Source organism: Glycine max, chromosome 11 (assembly GCF_000004515.6).
Source record: "Glycine max cultivar Williams 82 chromosome 11, Glycine_max_v4.0, whole genome shotgun sequence".
Taxonomy (NCBI): Eukaryota; Viridiplantae; Streptophyta; class Magnoliopsida; order Fabales; family Fabaceae; genus Glycine; species Glycine max.
In genome coordinates this window covers 38,131,260-38,149,720 of record NC_038247.2, presented here as the reverse complement: position 1 = coordinate 38,149,720, position 18,461 = coordinate 38,131,260, and the positions used below count along the sequence as shown (strand labels likewise).

General features: G+C 35.2%; 3 protein-coding genes and 1 pseudogene across 4 annotated transcripts; all 4 read right to left on the bottom strand.

Annotated features, from left to right (window-relative positions):
* Nucleotides 1-554: 554 nt before the first annotated feature.
* Nucleotides 555-5,435, bottom strand: LOC100779719 (bifunctional aspartate aminotransferase and glutamate/aspartate-prephenate aminotransferase-like; annotated as a pseudogene). Its single transcript, XR_003263486.2, has 10 exons — nt 3,785-5,435; nt 3,469-3,712; nt 3,259-3,352; nt 3,048-3,151; nt 2,285-2,533; nt 2,088-2,201; nt 1,785-1,868; nt 1,216-1,386; nt 1,009-1,122; nt 555-814 (listed from the first exon to the last, which is right to left on the bottom strand). The product of XR_003263486.2 is annotated as a bifunctional aspartate aminotransferase and glutamate/aspartate-prephenate aminotransferase-like (transcript).
* Nucleotides 5,436-5,700: 265 nt separating this feature from the next.
* On the bottom strand, nt 5,701-8,553 carry LOC100779190 (trafficking protein particle complex subunit 12). Its single transcript, XM_003538465.4, has 2 exons — nt 7,313-8,553; nt 5,701-6,027 (listed from the first exon to the last, which is right to left on the bottom strand). The coding sequence occupies exon 1, from the start codon at nt 8,397-8,399 to the stop codon at nt 7,314-7,316; it is 1,086 nt and encodes a 361-aa protein (XP_003538513.1). The 5' UTR covers nt 8,400-8,553; the 3' UTR covers nt 5,701-6,027; nt 7,313.
* Nucleotides 8,554-9,985: 1,432 nt separating this feature from the next.
* Nucleotides 9,986-11,169, bottom strand: LOC100778653 (uncharacterized). Its single transcript, NM_001254159.2, has 2 exons — nt 10,918-11,169; nt 9,986-10,408 (listed from the first exon to the last, which is right to left on the bottom strand). The coding sequence occupies exons 1-2, from the start codon at nt 11,078-11,080 to the stop codon at nt 10,104-10,106; spliced, it is 468 nt and encodes a 155-aa protein (NP_001241088.1). The 5' UTR covers nt 11,081-11,169; the 3' UTR covers nt 9,986-10,103.
* A 2,338-nt stretch (nt 11,170-13,507) lies between these two features.
* LOC100817311 (aspartic proteinase-like protein 1) lies at nt 13,508-17,288 on the bottom strand. Its single transcript, XM_003537460.5, has 10 exons — nt 16,693-17,288; nt 16,481-16,619; nt 15,639-15,877; nt 15,293-15,520; nt 15,050-15,188; nt 14,816-14,886; nt 14,589-14,688; nt 14,409-14,469; nt 14,233-14,304; nt 13,508-14,029 (listed from the first exon to the last, which is right to left on the bottom strand). The coding sequence occupies exons 1-10, from the start codon at nt 16,974-16,976 to the stop codon at nt 13,797-13,799; spliced, it is 1,566 nt and encodes a 521-aa protein (XP_003537508.1). The 5' UTR covers nt 16,977-17,288; the 3' UTR covers nt 13,508-13,796.
* Nucleotides 17,289-18,461: the final 1,173 nt, after the last annotated feature.

Sequence of the window (18,461 nt, the reverse complement as noted above, 5' to 3'; positions counted from 1 at the left end):
GAAGAACAAGAATATATTGGAAGTGAATGATATGCTTTAAATTATTGATCATGAATGATTCGAAATTTCTGTCTAGAAAAAGAATGTTATTTATACCTTATATTTTGTTTCCTAACACAAATATATACTTGAGTGAATAGTTAGAGAATGGCAGGGTAGTAGAGATATGAGCTGATTCAGGTACAATGATTGGATTGTGATCCACGATCATAATTTTACATCAACCAGAAACACGCGAACAATTTGCAAATATCAATTTGCAGACTTGCAGTAGATTCAACAGGAATAAGCCAACTAAAATACTGAGATCTTTTTGCAGCAGGAAAATGCCAGACTTTTGTTGTAATCATTAGCCTCTCAAGGCCTCAACTATGTAATAGAATTTTGACGCTGTCAGTGTCAGGTTTTGAAACCTTACAGATCGATGAATAAGAAGTGAACCAAACACACCTTATTTACTAAATAAAGAATTGAATGCATTTTAGGTTTACAAGATACTAAATGCATTCATTTCATCATTTAATATTTACTTTATAACATATTAAGAAGATCTGTAAGAAAATATAATAAGAGGATGCCAATTGCCACATTACTCATTTTCATAGTAAACATACTACATACTGCAACTAAAAAGTAAAACATAAGAAGAAGAGAGAACACAATTGCCATTAATTAAACAAGCGCAGAAGAGCTTAGAGGGATAAGTGCTTTCTTAATTCTCTCAACGGCTGTTTTTAAAGTAGTAAGGGATTCTGCAAAAGAGATGCGGATGCAAGTATCATCTCCAAATGCACTCCCCCGGCACCAAGGCAACCTGTTGTGGGTCAAAGCATCAAAACAGCAAGTTATGACTTTGAACCTTTTAGATGATGATGATCAATGCTTTATTGAAAAGTAACATGGATGAATTTTTTAGAGAATGTGGTGGGGGGAAAAATCACTTAAAATATTTCCGCTGATAAATATCAGATTATCACTAAAATCCTAAAGGCTATTAAATGAGTATACCAGGCCCTTGTCCAGCAGGTATCGACAGAGGGAGTCAGAATTCTCAATTACACCGAACCCTTCGGCTTCTCTTCCATAATAAGAGCTGAAATCAAGGAATACATAAAATCCCCCCTGAAAGTGAAAAGAATGGTATATATTTCAAGAAAAAAGGAAGAAACTAAAAATAGAGAGGTTAACGATCAAAAAAGGATAATAAGTTCACACCTGTGGTTCACATATTTTCACACCATCCATTTCTCTAAAGCTTTCAACCAAGAAATCCCTTCTTTCCCTGAAAGCTTTCACCATGGTAGAAACAGCTTCCCCACCTGCATAGCCTAGTCCCAATGCAGCAACCCCAGCTTTCTGAGATATACTACTTGCCCCTGAAGTAAACTGTGTTCAATCAAATGTGTTAGATATCCCCAAATATCATTAGTTAAGAGTTAGCTATAGTAGAGTATCAATAGTTTAGTTAGAATTATCCGTTAGTTAAAAAGGGTGAAAGGATAAATAGGAGGACGGGGTAGAAGAGTGGGGACTCAGTCTTGTATCATTTGAGAGAACTAATCTCCTTGTTCTTAAAATACAATCTTTCTTTTCTTCTCTTATTTTTCTAATCTGGTTCTCAACTAGTCCAACCCTCCAAATGAATGGTGGAAATTTTCTTAGAAAGTTTCCTCTTAATTGCAACATATGGTAAAACTTAAATATCTATTATGTATTGGAGCAAAAGGAAATAAAAACTTCAGTTGTGCATAAACAAAAAAATGGAAACGGAAAATACAGCATACCTGGCTTTGAATCTTTTCACATGCAGCAACAAAATGTTTTGGACCAGCAATATACCCAAGCCGCCAACCAGTCATTGCAAATGTCTACAAGAACACAGTTGAAAACCATCATAATTCAGACCCGAGGCTTTCTACATTGCCATAATTTACAAGACATTCTACGAAATACAGAATTTACATCGAGATTAAAACAAAAACAAGGGATTAACAACACAAACACCAGCATGCCCAAAAGAAAATTTGTAGTAATTAGAATTTACACTACCACTAAGAGCACATATCATGATATCCCTACAGACCAACCTTGGAAAGTCCATTCACAATTAGAGTTCTGTCCCACATTCCCGGTAACGATGCAAAGCTTGTATGAGTTGCCGGTGCATAAATTATGTGTTCATAATTTTCATCAGAGAGAACCTGTATAAAACAGCCTTAGAGATTTTTGAAAGGATCTATCATTGAGAAGAACACATGCAGGCATCATGGATGTATGTCTGTACCAGAAGCCTGGGGTGCTTTGCTACAATTTGGGCTATCTCTTCAAGTAATTTCTTCGAGTAGACAGATCCTGTGGGGTTACACGGTGAACAAAGAATAAGCAGTCTGGATCTTTCGGTAAGGTTGGCTTCAAGCAGTTTGGAATCCAAAAGAAAGTTACTAGATATGTGGCTTGGAAGAATCACAGGTGTTGCATGAGCCAATCTTGCCATTTCTGGGTAACTCACATAGAATGGAGCTGGAATAATAACCTGAAGCATTCACAGCACAAGGTAAATGAAAACGACCACAGCTTGCAAAAGGATAAATAGCATCTATGTAATAAGTTTTCCAAAACCACAAAAATAGCTGGAGTAAATTTTTGTTTGAATAATGGTAAGAGAAAAGCTTGCTGGACCTGGAATATATGATAATCATATTGACCAAGTAAAACAGAGAAACAAAACATGTAGGATAAAAGTATCATAGAAGTTTGGAAATGAATGCCCAGTCGCAGAATTTTTTGAACAAAAGAAGCCATGTCTAATTCAGACTGATTACAGAATGATATTATTACAATTTGCAAGTATGTGATCTCATACAAGAAGAAGGCATCAAAAGGAGAGCACTTCTGAAGCTACATATGTTATTTAACTCAATTTTATTCTCTTCCTATTGGCAGCAAAAAAAATTAAATGCATTGGACAATTTTCTTTGACTTTAAAATGACTTAGTAGCATAAGCAAATTTAAATGATTATGGTAGAGTATAAAAACTGTTTCATGCCTCATCCCCTGGGGAACAAACTGCAAGCACTGCTTGAACAATACTTTGCTTGGCTCCATTACTGACCACAATCTGATCAGGAGAATACGTAATTCCATTCTCCTCTGCAGAAACAGTCCTGACACATTGTCAAACTCCCAATCTCACATAATATAAGAATAAAAAAAAAATCAAAAATCAAACACGTGAAGCATCAGCATTCTGAAGTAACCTTTTAGCTTATGACAAATTGCTTGGCGCAATTCTAATGTTCCAGCATTGGGGGTATATCTCGTGTAACCTTCACGAATTGCATTCATCCCAGCCTGGCATCCCCATACATGTCATGACATGATCATGAATTCTTGATACATATAAAAAGAAAAGGGACAAAAAAGAAAGAAGAATAAACACTTGTATTGACAATTTAGAAAGAACTCACCTCAGCTATAGCACCAGGTGTGTCGAAATCAGATTCTCCGAAAAATAGGCGAATAACGGGAACTCCAGCTTGTAAAAGAGCAGTGGCATGATCACATATGGATAGAGTTTTGGAAAGTTTCACAGCATTAACTCTGTGGCTCAAAGAAATGTCAACGTCTGAGTCATCAAAATCACTATTAGTCTTTGCCTTTACCACCATAACCGTTCTGTTCAGCTCAACGTGTTTTCCTTTGTGCATGGCTCTACAGAGGCAATATAAGCATTAGCAACAAGTGATGCTGAAGCTGAAAGACACAAAGGAATTGAAGTCTCACCTGAGAGGAAGAGTGGATAGGGATGGAACCACGCAACGAGAAATGGAATATTGGTCTCCAAACATGACTCTGGAGATGGCAGCGTTATGTAGTGCATTGGCCATGGTAAATGAGAAGCTATGCAACGTTCAAACACCAAGATGTAGGGGAAGATTGTGTTGGGGGTATGGAGTTGACTAAGTGAATTGCAAGTAGTGAAAAGAAACAAAGCTAAACGGAACTTGTCTCAAACATCGATGTGAGGACTTCTTTGTAAGGCATGTCCTGACCCTGATGAATGCATTGGTTAAGAAAGAACGAAAAAAAAAGTCATCAAAAATGCAATTTTAAGCGCTCCAATAAAAAAAAAATCTCTTTTTAATTCTTTTTAAGTTAGCATTTGCCTTAAAAAAAAGGAGAACTTGTCTCTTTCTTCAAGTCTCTGTCTCTAACGTAAACTAATAATTTCTTGTTTGTGTTGGGTAACAATGTCCAATTGAGCTTCACGAACGTATATGGTGAACGTTAGGTAGTATTTTAAAAAAAAATCGGTGCACGCTGTGTCAATGTTAGTTTATTTTTTAAGATAATCTCAGAATGTGCCAACCTGCTCATAACTGTATTCATAATTTTGGTCATGGTGCAAGTGACCTCCACTTTACATGTAAAAATTGTTGATTTTTTTGTTCTCCTTTCGGGCTTGAGAAGATAAGAACAAAACTATTTGGAAGTGAAACACGCTGTTTTAAAATATTGATCATGATTGATTCAAAATTTATACGTTATATATTTTTTTCCTAACTCGTAAGTATACTTGAGTGACTAGTTAGAGAATGGCAGGTAGAGATATGAGATTCGGATACAATAATTGAGAACGAACATAATTTTACATAATTGAATTGAAAAACAAACAAACCCGATAGCTTCACGTACTTCGTTTCCAAGTTGTATAATCAATTAAATTATTAGTATCCTACTCGGCAGACTAAGTTATGGATGCGAAGGATGAGAACAATAATTAAAAAGCATATCTATTGATCGTCGGTGATTTAAATAATTGTATTTCACTACCATAACTCTTATCAAGATTTTAAAGGTTATATTTCCGGGAAGGAAGGTCCACGACAACGAAAAATAGAGTTTTTTTTTTTTTTATCAAAGACTGAGTTCAGGGGTTTATAATAACCCAGGCATCATATTCAATCACCTTCACAAAAAATAATAATAATAAAATAAACTGAGTTAAGTTGGAGAGATACATTACGTTTTTTTTAGTCTTATTTATTCACTAATTTCTCTCGCTTCTATATGGACAACTTTTTTTTGTTACTGGACTATTTGGACAGCATTTTTCACTTCAAAGAAAGATCCCCCATCCCTCTATCTTATTTAGTTATTTTTCTTCTTAAACAGTCAAACTATTTCACTTTATTATTACTTATTTGTTTCATTACAGGCATCTATCATAAAGGCAATCTTACTCGGGTCAAAATCAGACATTGAATGTACTATTCCAACAGAAATTCAAACCTATTTCGGGACTTTGTGCGGGACAAGTACCTTGTGCTATATGTCTATATCTAATTCACGTTAATACCATTTTGACTTTATTATAAACCACTCTATTCGACTCTAACCAAATCATTCTTCAAGACACAGACAATAGCCTAAACAGTATACATTGAATCAAATGAGAACATACGAAAAATTGCAGCTCCTTGTAGTCAAACAAATCATCAGTTGCTAAGGATTACATTTTTATGTCACTGTCTACCAATCATATTCAATAAACAGAAGCGAGGTCCAATGAGGAAATAAAAGCTATATGCAAATAGTACCAATTTGCAGACTTGCAGTATAGTCAACAGGAATAAGCCAACTAAAATACTGAGATCTTCCTTTTTTGTAGCAGGATACTGTAATAAAGAAACCAACGCTAAAACATTGCAATGCCCTTTATGATGAATTTAATGAATGTAATGCAAGAGTTTTGTTATAATCATTAGCCTCTCAATTGTATACAATTTTGACACTGTCGGGTTTTGAAAGCTTACAGATGAACAAGATGTGAACCAAACACCTACTTATTTTTGTCCATATTTGTACCTCTTCACCAGGCATGGCCAGCAGTGTGCACAAGACCCAGAATGAACTTGCTGTCTAATGGTTGATCATCAATTACCTTCCTAGTTCATGCTGGCGAGTTGCATTTTCTAGGTGTTTTAAGCACAAACAGTAACAAACACACCGAGTCTCCACTAATTCTGCATATAAATAGATCAACAAGAGAACAGTAATTCTATATAAGAAATATATCTTCCAAATGTCTCAAAATATTTCTTCAGATTGATTTCCCTGGCAACTTCTACATATTTTACAACAATTATCTTCTAGCCAAAAAGTAAGAGTAAAGAATCTCACAGCTTTCACAACTTAGAATTAAAAAATGCAAGCACAATCCTTCCTCCTCCCCTCTTCAACAAAACATAAAATCGACCACCATTTTTGTCTTGCAAGAAGAGAAACGTATTTTTTTCTCACAACTAAGTCCTAGCAGGTTAATAGCACTACCATTCACAAAAATAAAAACAAGGTGCACCAATACTGAACGTATCAGAAAATACAGAGTTTTCCATCTTCCAAGTGCATCTCCAAAGCAATTAAAAGCATATTACAAATAAAGACTCATATTTTCAAATCAAATCATCAATCCAAAGATGTGACTTGGTCTAACAGGATCACACAAGAGAGACAAGAAGTAATTTAGCATTGAAGCCAACCCATGATGCCCATCATAACCAGAAGTCACCTATTTGCAGCATGAAAGTTTCACCCACAAGACAATAACCACAAATCAAAACAAAAGACTCCATGGAGTTAAATATCCAAAGGCCCCCTTCCTAGCTCTCACATTGTAGAAGCCTTAACCTCATACGAACTAACAGACAGATTCAGGAATCCATGATACTCAGAAATCTTGATATTTTACAGCTGAGACAGTTATTTTGCATCCCTCGTGACAAACCGAAAGGAAAAATCAAGTGGAATCAAACTTATATTAGGCTAAGAGAGTAAGCATAGGATAAGATATAAGAGAAGATATTGCACAATCCACCCGCAGCTCAGTACAGCATGCTTCAAGTACATTGAGATTCAATGAATGACTAATGAACATCTAATTCCATCAATACGACACGTAGACAGACAGGCAAAAGAAGTTATTGAAAGGTATACAAACCAAGAAAAGTAGCATCGTATCCTATAAATTAAACAAAACAGAACTTAGATGCAGTTTCTTAAGTACTTTTGATGCTGTTCTCCAATCAGAAGTAGAGTTTCACCTCGATGATTCGCATAATAAAGGTTTGCATTAACGATCAACATAAATTACTGAGATAAAACTTCAACTCTGATTGGAAAACACCACCAAAAGCACCTATGAAACTGTGTTTAAGTTTTGTATAATGAAAAAAAACACAAATTGGTGATTACATTAGAAGGAACACCAGTTACAATCAAAATGTAAAAAAGAAAAAAGTAACTACCTACCTCATGTACGAGTACAAGATGCATCAAAATCATCAGGTGCAACACGAGCAATCCAGCTACTAAGCGTTCTCTTAACATCAGAGTGATTAACATACGCCAACTCATACATACTACACAAATTGACAACAAGCGTCTCATTGAGAGCCACAGTGGGAACTCTCTCAAGCGCACTCTCCAACACCTTAATAGAATCCGACAAGTCCCTCAGATACATCAAACACAGAGCCTTGTTGTTCACTGCCACAACATCCGCACTGTCCCTCTCAATGCACTCCTCGTACTCCCTCACCGCAGACACATAATCCTTCCCAACCAAATACACCAACGCCTTGTTCCTATTCACAAGGTTCCTGAACTCAACCTCACTCAATGAACCATTATTACTCTTCCCCAATTCCTCCACCTTCAAGAACGAAATTTTCGCACCCTCCAAGTCCCCAATCTGCAACTGCATATACCCAAGCTGCGAAACCAGCAAAGGGTCAGAACAATCGCGAGAGAGAAGCTCCTTCATCAAGCTTAAGCACACACCAAACTCTTTCTGACTCAAATGGTTCCCTATGATGCAATTCACGACAAAAACCTCTCTTTTACGCCACAGATTAAGGGAGACACCGAGGTTGTTCTGTTTCTCCTTTTCATTAATCTTTCCACGCACGAAATCGAGAAGAATGTAGAAGCGATCCATGCCTTGCTGACGTTGCCCTAATTTGATGGGAATTAGGGCGTGGACCCAGCGGAGGGAGAAAGGGACCATGGATCCAATCCGATTGGGGTAGATTTTGGGGTAGGTTTCGTAGCGGTAGTGGGAACTGTGGAGGTCTTCGAGGGAATCGAGTTCCGCGGAGGCTTCGTTGAAACGACGTAGTTTTGTGAAGGCGAGGGCGTTGAAAGCGAGGTAGGTGAGGTGGTCGTGGGGCTTGTGGAGGAGAGAGAGAGCGCGGGCGCGTGAGACCTTGTCGATGATGGAACGCCAAGCGCCGCGACTCGCGAGCTCTTCCAGGGAGCTCATGTCGTGGCACGCGTCGTCGATTTGGTCCGAGAGAGGGTGTGTTTCAGAATCGGAGATTGAAGATTCCGATTCCATTGCAACGCCGGTGGACGGAACTGAGACAAGTGATGCTGGAGAAGTGACACGGATCTCGCCGGAGTCAGCGAAAAATAGTAAACACTGCAAAGAGCAAAGAGCAAGCGTTGATTGGGTTTAGCTGGTCCAGCAAGATTTTAGGCCCATAAAGGAATAATTGTGTTGTAAAATCTCTTTATGAAAGGTAAAGTTGAAAAAATAATAATAAAACATATAAATGAAAGTAGACAGGTGATAAGTTAATCTCGGAAAGAACGAAAATTTTTATATTACCATTGAATTTAATGTGTGTAAAAAATATCACAATTATGTTTAAGAGTATAATTTAATGATAAATTAATTTTGGAATTATAATGATTCTAAACAAATAATCTCACGAGATATTTTAATATTTTTTTATAACACTTTTTTTATTAGAATCGATAAAGTTTTTCGTATGTTAATTCACATATTAAATGGGTTTTTTTTTTTTTTTACAAACACGCTAAATGGTTGAGGTTATCTTAATGTTTGACCAAACATGCTATTTATCTAGCTTACAGTTTAATATATACAACAATTGATGAATGTAAATTAATTGTGGAATCACTTTTCTCATGATAAAAATAATTATACTAAATTTTACAACTAATTTACTTTTAAAATAAAAATATCTAAATATAAATCATCTTATTTCAAAATCGATTTTATAAAATATTTTTGCTAATATTCGCTCAAACAAACCCTTAACGTTGGATTGAGAAACACTTTTGCTTGGGAAATAAAAAGGCAGTTTAAAATATATAAAAAAAATCCTTCATAATTAAAAACACTTAAACACAGTATATTTAATAATTCTCAAATTTATCCTAAAAAAACTCAAATTTAAAAGTCTTTGTTCTTGCCTGAAATAGGAAAGTTCCTGTTTGCTTTGAGCAATGAAACGCGGCATTAGAATTAATTAACCATACTGAACAATAGAAAATGTTCAAATATGGTTCATGTGTTGTGTTGATATATAATTGATATTATAACCATTATTTTCGTGAATTCATCCACAATTAGTAAGAGCATGTTTGGGGAAATCTGTTTGAAATATATGCTGCAACAAACGATCATTGACACATTAATTCCAAAGCATCAACGACTAGAGAAAGAACAATTTGTGCCATCAAAGAAAAAGTCCATTCAAGTTGGTGTCAACTGATTTCCAAATACAAACACGCCCTAATAATATGTTCATAAAGATTATTGTAGTTCGCTCTCCTCCGAAATGCAAATTTGTACGTGTTCCTATGGTTCAACTTGTCAGACATATAGGGTTCGGTTTGCCTATAGCGCCATGCAACAAAGAAAGCCACAATTCATACGTAAACAGTCTGAAAGAACAACATAGCTCATCAAATCAAAGGTTGCCTCCCTAAACAAGTAACAACCAAACCCAATTTCAGGTTCCAATCGTCAAGACTACACACTACAAAACTACCACACATTACGGTTCAGGAGTCAGGTCAGGACCATTATTGAAGCAAAGTTTAGGAAAAGGATCACAAACAAGCACGTCTCTTCACATTACTACACGCTATACCAAAACAAAAATACCTTAAAATAAAGCAAACTATATATATTTAAAACTTGAAAATTTACAGTGCCGTGCGAAAAACAGTAAAACACCACTACTTTTAATTTATTTGTCTCATAATAATCTTCTGTCTAGTCCAGTGTCTACATGATAGAACATGCATTTGGGTTTTCATCACTGAACATGGTGGTGTATGGATCTGCATATGCTGTTGTCACTGTTCCAATGGTGACAGAAGAGTTGTCCACTCTCCTCACATATCCCGGAGGAGCTTTCTTGTCATAAGCTTGAACAGCATATGGATTAGCCACCATGTTGAATGGCACGTAAGGCCAAATCTCAGCCTTCTTCCCTGTTGAATTGGCCTTCTTTAAGACCTTGTTTGGTTCCACATAACCGGTTACTGTCACTTTCTGCTGCTTCCTGTTTATCTCCACCGATTTTACTCCTGCACTTCACCACCATTTTTTAGTTTCACCACCCTCATGTTACATGTTATATGTATAACACTCTGATACTTTTAACATATTATTTATTATTATTAGTTAAAATTTATTAAAAACTGTTCCAAGAAAAGATTTTTTAGGATTTGAAGTTTTCTATCTAGATATGAGAGTGTGTAATTTGTCTTATCTTTTAGGTTTAATATAAGTTATATAATAATGTAGATTACACACTCTCATGTTTTTCATAATCAACCTCAAATCCTAAAATTTTTTTCTAGAACAACAACAATAAATTATAAGTGAAACTCATAAAATAAAAAGTGATGCCTACCAAACATTTTTTGTGATTCTCAACAAATTTCTAACATATAGCATATTGTACTTAAAGAAGATGTTTGTTAAAACTTAGAAGAATGTTGTATTAGCATTTTTTATATATTATTATAATTATAATATGGCACTACTCACATGGAAGCTGAGTAAGAATAAAATGGAGGAAAACGTAACTTACCATCTAATGAAGAGAGAGCTTTCTTAACCTTGAGCACACAGCCGTCACAATCCATCATCACCTTCAGCTCTACGGTCTGTAATTGCTTCTTGTTCTTGTTCTTGTGTTGGTGGTTTCCATTGCCACTTCCAATTAAATGAGACAAATAATCTCCAACCCCCATTAACTTTTGTGTATTACCACTTGCCAATGGATGTAAAAGCAATTAAGTTGGGAAGTTCTTGAGTAGAGGATATCAGATGGGTTTGAACCATTGATGGAGTGAACGTAGGAGATGAATTTATATAGTTAGAGAGAAAGCAAGGTCCAAAACCAAAAGAAGTTACAAGGAACTTTCTTGAAAAACAGAAACAGATTCCTTACTTACCTTCTAATGATCCAAACACCAATGCTGCTCTTTGAAGAACTTTTTTTTACTTACCTTGAGATATTTTTACCACGCAGCAGGCTAACTAACTTAATTATTTATAGGCTTTTTCACCATTCAGATTCAATGATATGAATGGATGGGTATAGTGGGCCCTACCTACGCCACTAAACAAGAACCTTAAAACGGGTTATAACTTCTTAATGGAGAAAATTTTTACGTGGGGTTCAAGAAAGTTAGATAAGAAGGAACGCGTTCCTGTATCACCTTTTCTTTCGCAAATATAAATAGTAAGAATTAATGGTACTGCTTGCGGTTCAGTTGACACTTGACAAAGTTATTTATTTGATATGTAAAAAGAAATGGACATATCAAATGACAGCTAATGAGAACTCTCTTATTGAAGAGCAATAATTTATTGAGGACGAAAGTGAAAGACTGAAAGCAGCTGCCACCGATTCATATATCCAATCGAATGAACAACATAATTTGGAACAGATAATGACGGGGATTGTATTTGAAGTGCTGCAAGTACAAGCATTTAGCACCATTGACAAACTTAATTCTTCATATTGCAACGGCTATATATGAACCTTTTACCCTCCATTAAAATTTCCGTCAAATTAAAGCCAATAAACATCACATATCTCTAAAGTTTATACTTTATAGTAAAGTTTAATTTGTGTTAGTACTATATATATATATATATATATATATATATATATATATATATATATATATATATATATATATATATATATATATATATATATATATATATATATATATATATATATATATATATATATATATATATATATAACACTGCTTTGCAAAAAGAGAATAAGAAAGTTATCTATATATCAAGCTAAAATAAAATTCACAAAATCGCCACTTATACGTACATAGCCAGACTCATGAATCCAATTCAAACTCATTTTTAATTAAATTTCAGTCTTCTAAAAAAATTTCAATCGTCTCTCACTCTCATTTTGATACCCTTTGGTACACACATGTTGTAACAATACTCATAACACTTTCTTCTCATAAAATCTCTACACATTTAATTCTTTAAACAATTTCCTAAAAGTACTTGCTAATGTTATCTATAAAAGTATGAAGCATTATTTTGTGATGAGCAATTTCTTTTAGCTTAGTCACGAAGAAGTTGGAAGAGTCATGATCATCCCATACCAACAAGGCACAAACTACTTGACCTAATAAGCCTTTTTCCCTTCTTTTTGTGAACCTAGGCTAGTTACTTTTAATATATCCTGATGAAGAAACTCGGCAAGATTAATAAATAATAAGTCTCCTCTTTCAAAGTTATTTTCCCATATTGTTTGAATTTGGGATATTTGATTCTCAATGATATTTTGTCGGTACTAAAGCTAACATTTTAGCTTCTGATTCTAAGATATTTCTATAAAGGGAGCCAAAAGAAGCAATTTAAATCATTTAACTAACCCAGTACTACATAATCTTTTTGCAATTAGCAAAAGTGCTGAAAGCTCAGTTCCACTTTTAGAAAACAAAAGTAGAGTGATAAGGAAAAGATAAAAATAGGAAAATGCAACGAAAAGTGGATGAGAACAGAAGAGAAGCATGCATCAGAAAAGTGATTTTGATGTTTCACTTATCATTAATTAAGATAAACAATATATTATATTTTCTTAATTAAAAATTAGCATCTTAGGTACATATATTTTAGTAGTTCATTCTGTCATGAAAAACACGGACGGGTGTATCACCCAATACGATTACTAAACTAGAAATGCCCTTGATTATCAATATGATGATGCTCATGCACAAAAAGAGAATGATTTCAAGATTTTTGGATAAATAAGCGCAGGGTTCTCTATTCTTCAGAGCATTTAAATGAACGTATTTGAAGGCAGCAAATGCAAATAGCTTTGCTCTTCACAGGAGGCTATTGGCTATTTAAAATTTCACTTTGACCTTTTTATAATTAATTTTGTCTCAATAATTCGCATGATAATTTGCATTAAAGGTTAGGTAATTTTATTTGTTACAGTATTGAAAAAATATATGAGAAACATGGTTAAGTTTTGTTGTTATATCAAATACTACTATAAAATAGAAAAACCTACACTAGATTCAGAATTTATTTTATACAAAATATTTTAAAAATTAAATGTCATACTCCACACGATATTTCACAGTCCCCTAGAATTTCAAACAAAATCAACAAAGTTACATAAATTAGTTGACTGAAAAAATGAATTAAACTACAACGCAGTCAATGGATAACACCAGGCATATTAATTTACATAACCTACCAGACCAAAAGCGGGGTTAACAGATAATGGCCCAGTACATGTTAGTAATCTAACGTGCTGGCAATGTTAAAAAAAATAACAGCATCGGATGGTGTAAGATCTAAAATACTTACAAAGCTAGGAGGAGGACAAAATGGATACAGATTTGGATATACATGTAACGCTATCTAGACAGGCTAGTTGACATACATAAGAATAAGAACACGTCTGTCTCAGTAAAGGGCAGACACAAGTAGAAGTAGAAGAAACAAATAGCAGTGCCAATGTACCCGGCACGATGAAATCATCCGAGATGAAGCAGCCGAAGGTTTGTGGGGAGCTCTTCCAGCAACAGCTGGAGCAACTGCATGCCCATTCGTTCTTTGTTGCTCATCTGTAGGCAATGGGTTTGATGAAGTCTCATTTGGAGAAAGGGGCATCCTCTTGCCTAGACTCAGATCCTGACCTACAGATGCATGTGGACTGTATATAAGCAAAAGGAATAGAAAGGGAGATGGGAAGAACAGAGTTAAGGTAGAAAAAAGCCTTTGCCTCAAGCATCAGGCAAATGGTTAAGAGACCAAGAAGTCAGCTTCATTGCCTAAGTAGAATGATTAGAACTAAAGCTAAAATAAAATTAGCTATAAACTTAAAAGTACTATGACTCACAATTTGAGCGTGACCATGCTAGCTTCTTGTTTCCCCTATCAAATACCAAACGGTATCCTGTCATGAAGTTCTCTGCCAAAAGATTTTATTAGTTTTAAGATCAAAGTATCTTTTAATACCATATTCCAGAGTATCGATAACCAGTAGACTTTGATGAGGAAAACATGTAAACTTACGTCCAATTGTTCCCATATCTCCTTCAGTTGGCAATATGGCTAAACAAAATCCAATGACTCCCTGCACAGAAAGGATCGATCTACCTAATTTAGCTACAACTATTCTTATAATGAAGCCTCTTGTAACATCGTTAATTATATTTCAAAATTTTAGTCCAGGATCGCTTAATTCACACCCACCTCATTGCCATAGAATACAAACACGGGATCATAGACCACAAAACTGTTATTGCGTTGGAACATGAGAGTAAAGCTGGGAACTTTTGGCAAGTCTTGCGAACTGTCTCAAAAAAAAAAAACTATATAAATAAAGGCATCAAAGGGACCAGAAAATTCTACCAATTAGGAAATCATGCACCAACACAAGAGCGAAGCAATACAGACAGAGATCTATCCAGAAAACTCACCTGGGAACATAACAATACTCCCAAGGAGATCCTTCAAAGCTAGATCTTGAACCATTTACTTGTTGATCAAACTATCACAAATAAAATCATATTAAAAGACCGAGAATAAATTTACAATAATGGAATTCAGAAAACAAAAGTACCACCTCAGCTATTGCTCCATACACATGGCCAGGAAGAAATGTAAAGACCGAGAAGAATTTTGCAAAAATGGGGTTCAGAAAACAAAAGTACCTCCTCAGTTATTGCTCCATACACATGGCCAGGAAGAAATGTAAATGACGTCCCACTATCCACCTGTGCTTTAAAACTTGTCATTTTAAGACAAGAATTCCCAATACAACATGACTCCACTCCAATAATGTAGGTTGAACTGGCCAGGAAATTTATCATAATTACCATTGTGACACCATTTTGTAAAGTATTTTTTAGTGCAGTGAAACATTCTAAACTAATTTAAAGTACAGAATTTCATACTATAATCCATCCAAAGGCAAGAATGAAGTAGACTGTTGGCTGGTTGGTCCCTGGTCCCCAAAAAACATTCTACCAGAATCATCTTCATTAAAGCACAATGAAAAAGAATAGTGGATTAATCCTGATTTAGCAAGAAAACTTGGAACTGAACTCTCCCCAGGCCCCAAACCTAATAGGCCATCTGGAGCAACCCCATCCAAATAACCACCACTTTGCTTCATACCACACCTGCATTCAACAAAACTGACATCAGAGAAAAAACCAGGAAACTGGCTTTTTGTTAAAAAAAAAAAAACCATCAGGGTAATTAATGTTTAAGTAAAAAAGACAGGGCAGTCAGCCACACCCAAGAACAACTGGAGCCTGAACAGATGAGTTTGATAAAGTGCCGCCTGACTGAAGATGCAGTATGTCCTCAACTAACAATCCAGAACTCGACGTGTTCTCCGACAAGTAACTGACCATGTATGGACACTGCTGCTGGGAACTTTTACAATTGGAACCCTTATCACACAACCGATGACTGCAAGATAGATGCTTACTGGATAGCGACCGAGACGGACTATACTCATTCAGGTCTCTATCCTGCATAATAGATGCCCCATATGTGAAGGAGCACCTGCCAATCAATTACTGGAAATAAGTGCTAAACCTGTTATAGACTCTAAACCTCATTGAACCACTGCACCCAGAAAGATGCCATGTTTTGTGTTAGTGTCACATTACACTTAAATTAAAACCTTATCCAAATTAAGGATTTGCATTTCGCATGATTAACTATTTTTTAAACAATCAATAAAACAAGCTAATACAATCCGATGTTGTATTATTATTAGTTATTAAGACTACAACTTCCATAGTAGACTATAAAAACATTTTAGTTCCTGAAAGTACATAGCTTAGTCACATTAGTCCCCGAAACTAAGAAACTTCAAATAAGTCCCTGAAACTGCAATCCGCCAATCGCATTAATCCAAAGTTCAAAAAAAATGTGACTTAAATGATAATATTATCATATGTTTAGAGACCAAAATCTCAAGATGAAACAACTGGAAATTCCATGGACTTATTTTAAATATCCGTAGTTTCAAGAACTAATGTGACACCTCGTTATGCTTAATCATAGTTTACTCAGCATAGTAAGAGAAATCAAAGAAAGAAGAGATAGGTTCGGTATGATATTCATACCAGATTGGAATAGTAGCTCGATGACAATGGAGCGCACTGTACGCAATCACACGGAATCCAAAGAAGATCACTCCCTGCGTCCAACGCCACGAGAAACGAAGTACTCGGTGTTCCTATATCAATCCACGTGTAATGTAACCTAATCAACAGAGACGCATTATCAGATTCAAGCCGAAGAAGAGAGAGGAATTAGAGATTAGCATTATTATTACCAGCCGAAGTCGTTGCCGAGCGACATCGTTTTGCTGCCGTGAGAAGGAAACAGTAGCTGGTAGCGTGTGCCTCCGACTTTGATCTTGCGCCGGAGAATGTCGCCGGTGAGAAGCATCTGGTAGTAGCGCATGCTCCGCTGGTCCGGCCAGTAGCCGGTCGGAGGCCGAACCGGTTTCATTTCGTCGGCGAAGCGGTGAACGAGGCGCGCGGAAAAAGTGATCGGATACGGCATTGCGCGAGCCGTTAGCTCCAAAAGCAACAAAAGCAGCAACCGCCACTGCATCGAGATCGAGATCGAGATCTGGCGCACTGGCACTTGTTCCGATGACTCGTTGTAACTGATTTAAGTAACGATTAGTGTTAATTAGCGAAGTGAGCGTGCGCACTGCACAGTGTGCATCATCATCGTTATGGATCGTTTCGTTTCGTTTCGTTTCGTCCCTGTGTGGCTGAGTGAGTGGATAAAACAAACTAGTGCATTTTGTTAGGGGTGGAATTAGACTGTTACTAAGTGCTTAATTAATGGGGAAAGGAAACAATGCAGCGACGAAGCCAAACGTCACGCAACGGTGGCCCCACCGTGTCTTTACGTGCTTGAGAATAAAACGGGCTTTTATTGCCGGTGTCGATTTGTCTTTGCCACTGTGGGCTCCCCCACATCTATTTTCATTCCTTTCCTTTTACCAAACACATAAGGCAAAAGGTTTCTTATTTAGTTTCATTATATATAAATAGTAAATAAAATAAATGCCTAGATAAACAGCTGAACATATTAATTGTTTTTAAAAGAAATATAAAATTATTGAAGAAAAGTAGAAAACAATTGAGGCATGATAATTTGACTAATTAATGCTTTTAGCGAAGGAGACGTATTTTAAAAGATAAAGTATAATTATAATAATTAATAAAAAAAAATGAGGATTAATATTTTGTAATTTCATTCTATGTAATATTATTATGATCTCAACTGAACTGATAAGTTTCAAGATAATAGTTATAATTGCACTCTATGGAATCTTAAATTCCCCTTGTCGTTGTTATGTTATTCTGTTCACAGAATCGTAGGTTGTGCCGCCAATGATGTGTAATGATAAAGATGGAATGCGTTCAGAGACTGAGACAACCAATAGGTGAAGATAACTCATGTGCAAGGGCTCCGACAAGGTGGGGTGGTCCAAGATGTGAATGAAGTTTAAGAACGTACTAATGGACGGAATTTGACAATATGTGAAGGATATTTAGGTAATGTTTGTCCAGCTTTTTTTAATTTTTGTAAAAAAACATATTCGCCTAATAGTATTTTTTTAATGGTTAGTAATATGAAAGATACTAGTGAGAGCTTTTTATTTTTACTTTTTTCTTATTAGTCTGAGTCACGTATATGTATTTGAAAAGTATTCAAGTATCTACTCCATAGTCTTTAACTGAATTCCCAACCAGCGATATGAAAATTTTAAAAGTTGCTACTTTAATATAAAAAAATAAAATAAAATAATTTTGAACTTTGATTTATTAGTAAAAAAATATTTTATTTTCGTAATTCAAAAGTTAATGACGGTTTTTCACTAATAAATCAAAGTCCAAATATGTTAGGTTTAAATATTTTTTAGTCCTTATAATTTAAGATTTTTTTATTTTTTTTTATTTATAATCCTTATAAATTATATTTATTTTATTTTTAATCCTTAAAGTATTTTAAATAATAAAAAAAGTATTATCTAAAATATTATAAGAACAAAAAATATTAAAAACTAAAAAATATTTAAGC

Bases quoted from the DNA above. Each gene is read 5' to 3' on its own strand.
- LOC100778653 (NM_001254159.2), bottom strand. From the start codon at position 11,080: ATGGGGGTTGGAGATTATTTGTCTCATTTAATTGGAAGTGGCAATGGA. The intron at 10,409-10,917 runs GTAAGTTACGTT...GGTGAAGTGCAG, and splicing joins AGCTCTCTCTTCATTAGATG to GAGTAAAATCGGTGGAGATA.
- LOC100779190 (XM_003538465.4), bottom strand. From the start codon at position 8,399: ATGGAATCGGAATCTTCAATCTCCGATTCTGAAACACACCCTCTCTCG.
- LOC100817311 (XM_003537460.5), bottom strand. From the start codon at position 16,976: ATGCAGTGGCGGTTGCTGCTTTTGTTGCTTTTGGAGCTAACGGCTCGC. The intron at 15,189-15,292 runs GTATGAAATTCT...TTTCCTGGCCAG, and splicing joins TTGCCTTTGGATGGATTATA to TTCAACCTACATTATTGGAG. The intron at 14,470-14,588 runs GTGGGTGTGAAT...CTTTCTGTGCAG, and splicing joins TTGTATTCTATGGCAATGAG to GGAGTCATTGGATTTTGTTT.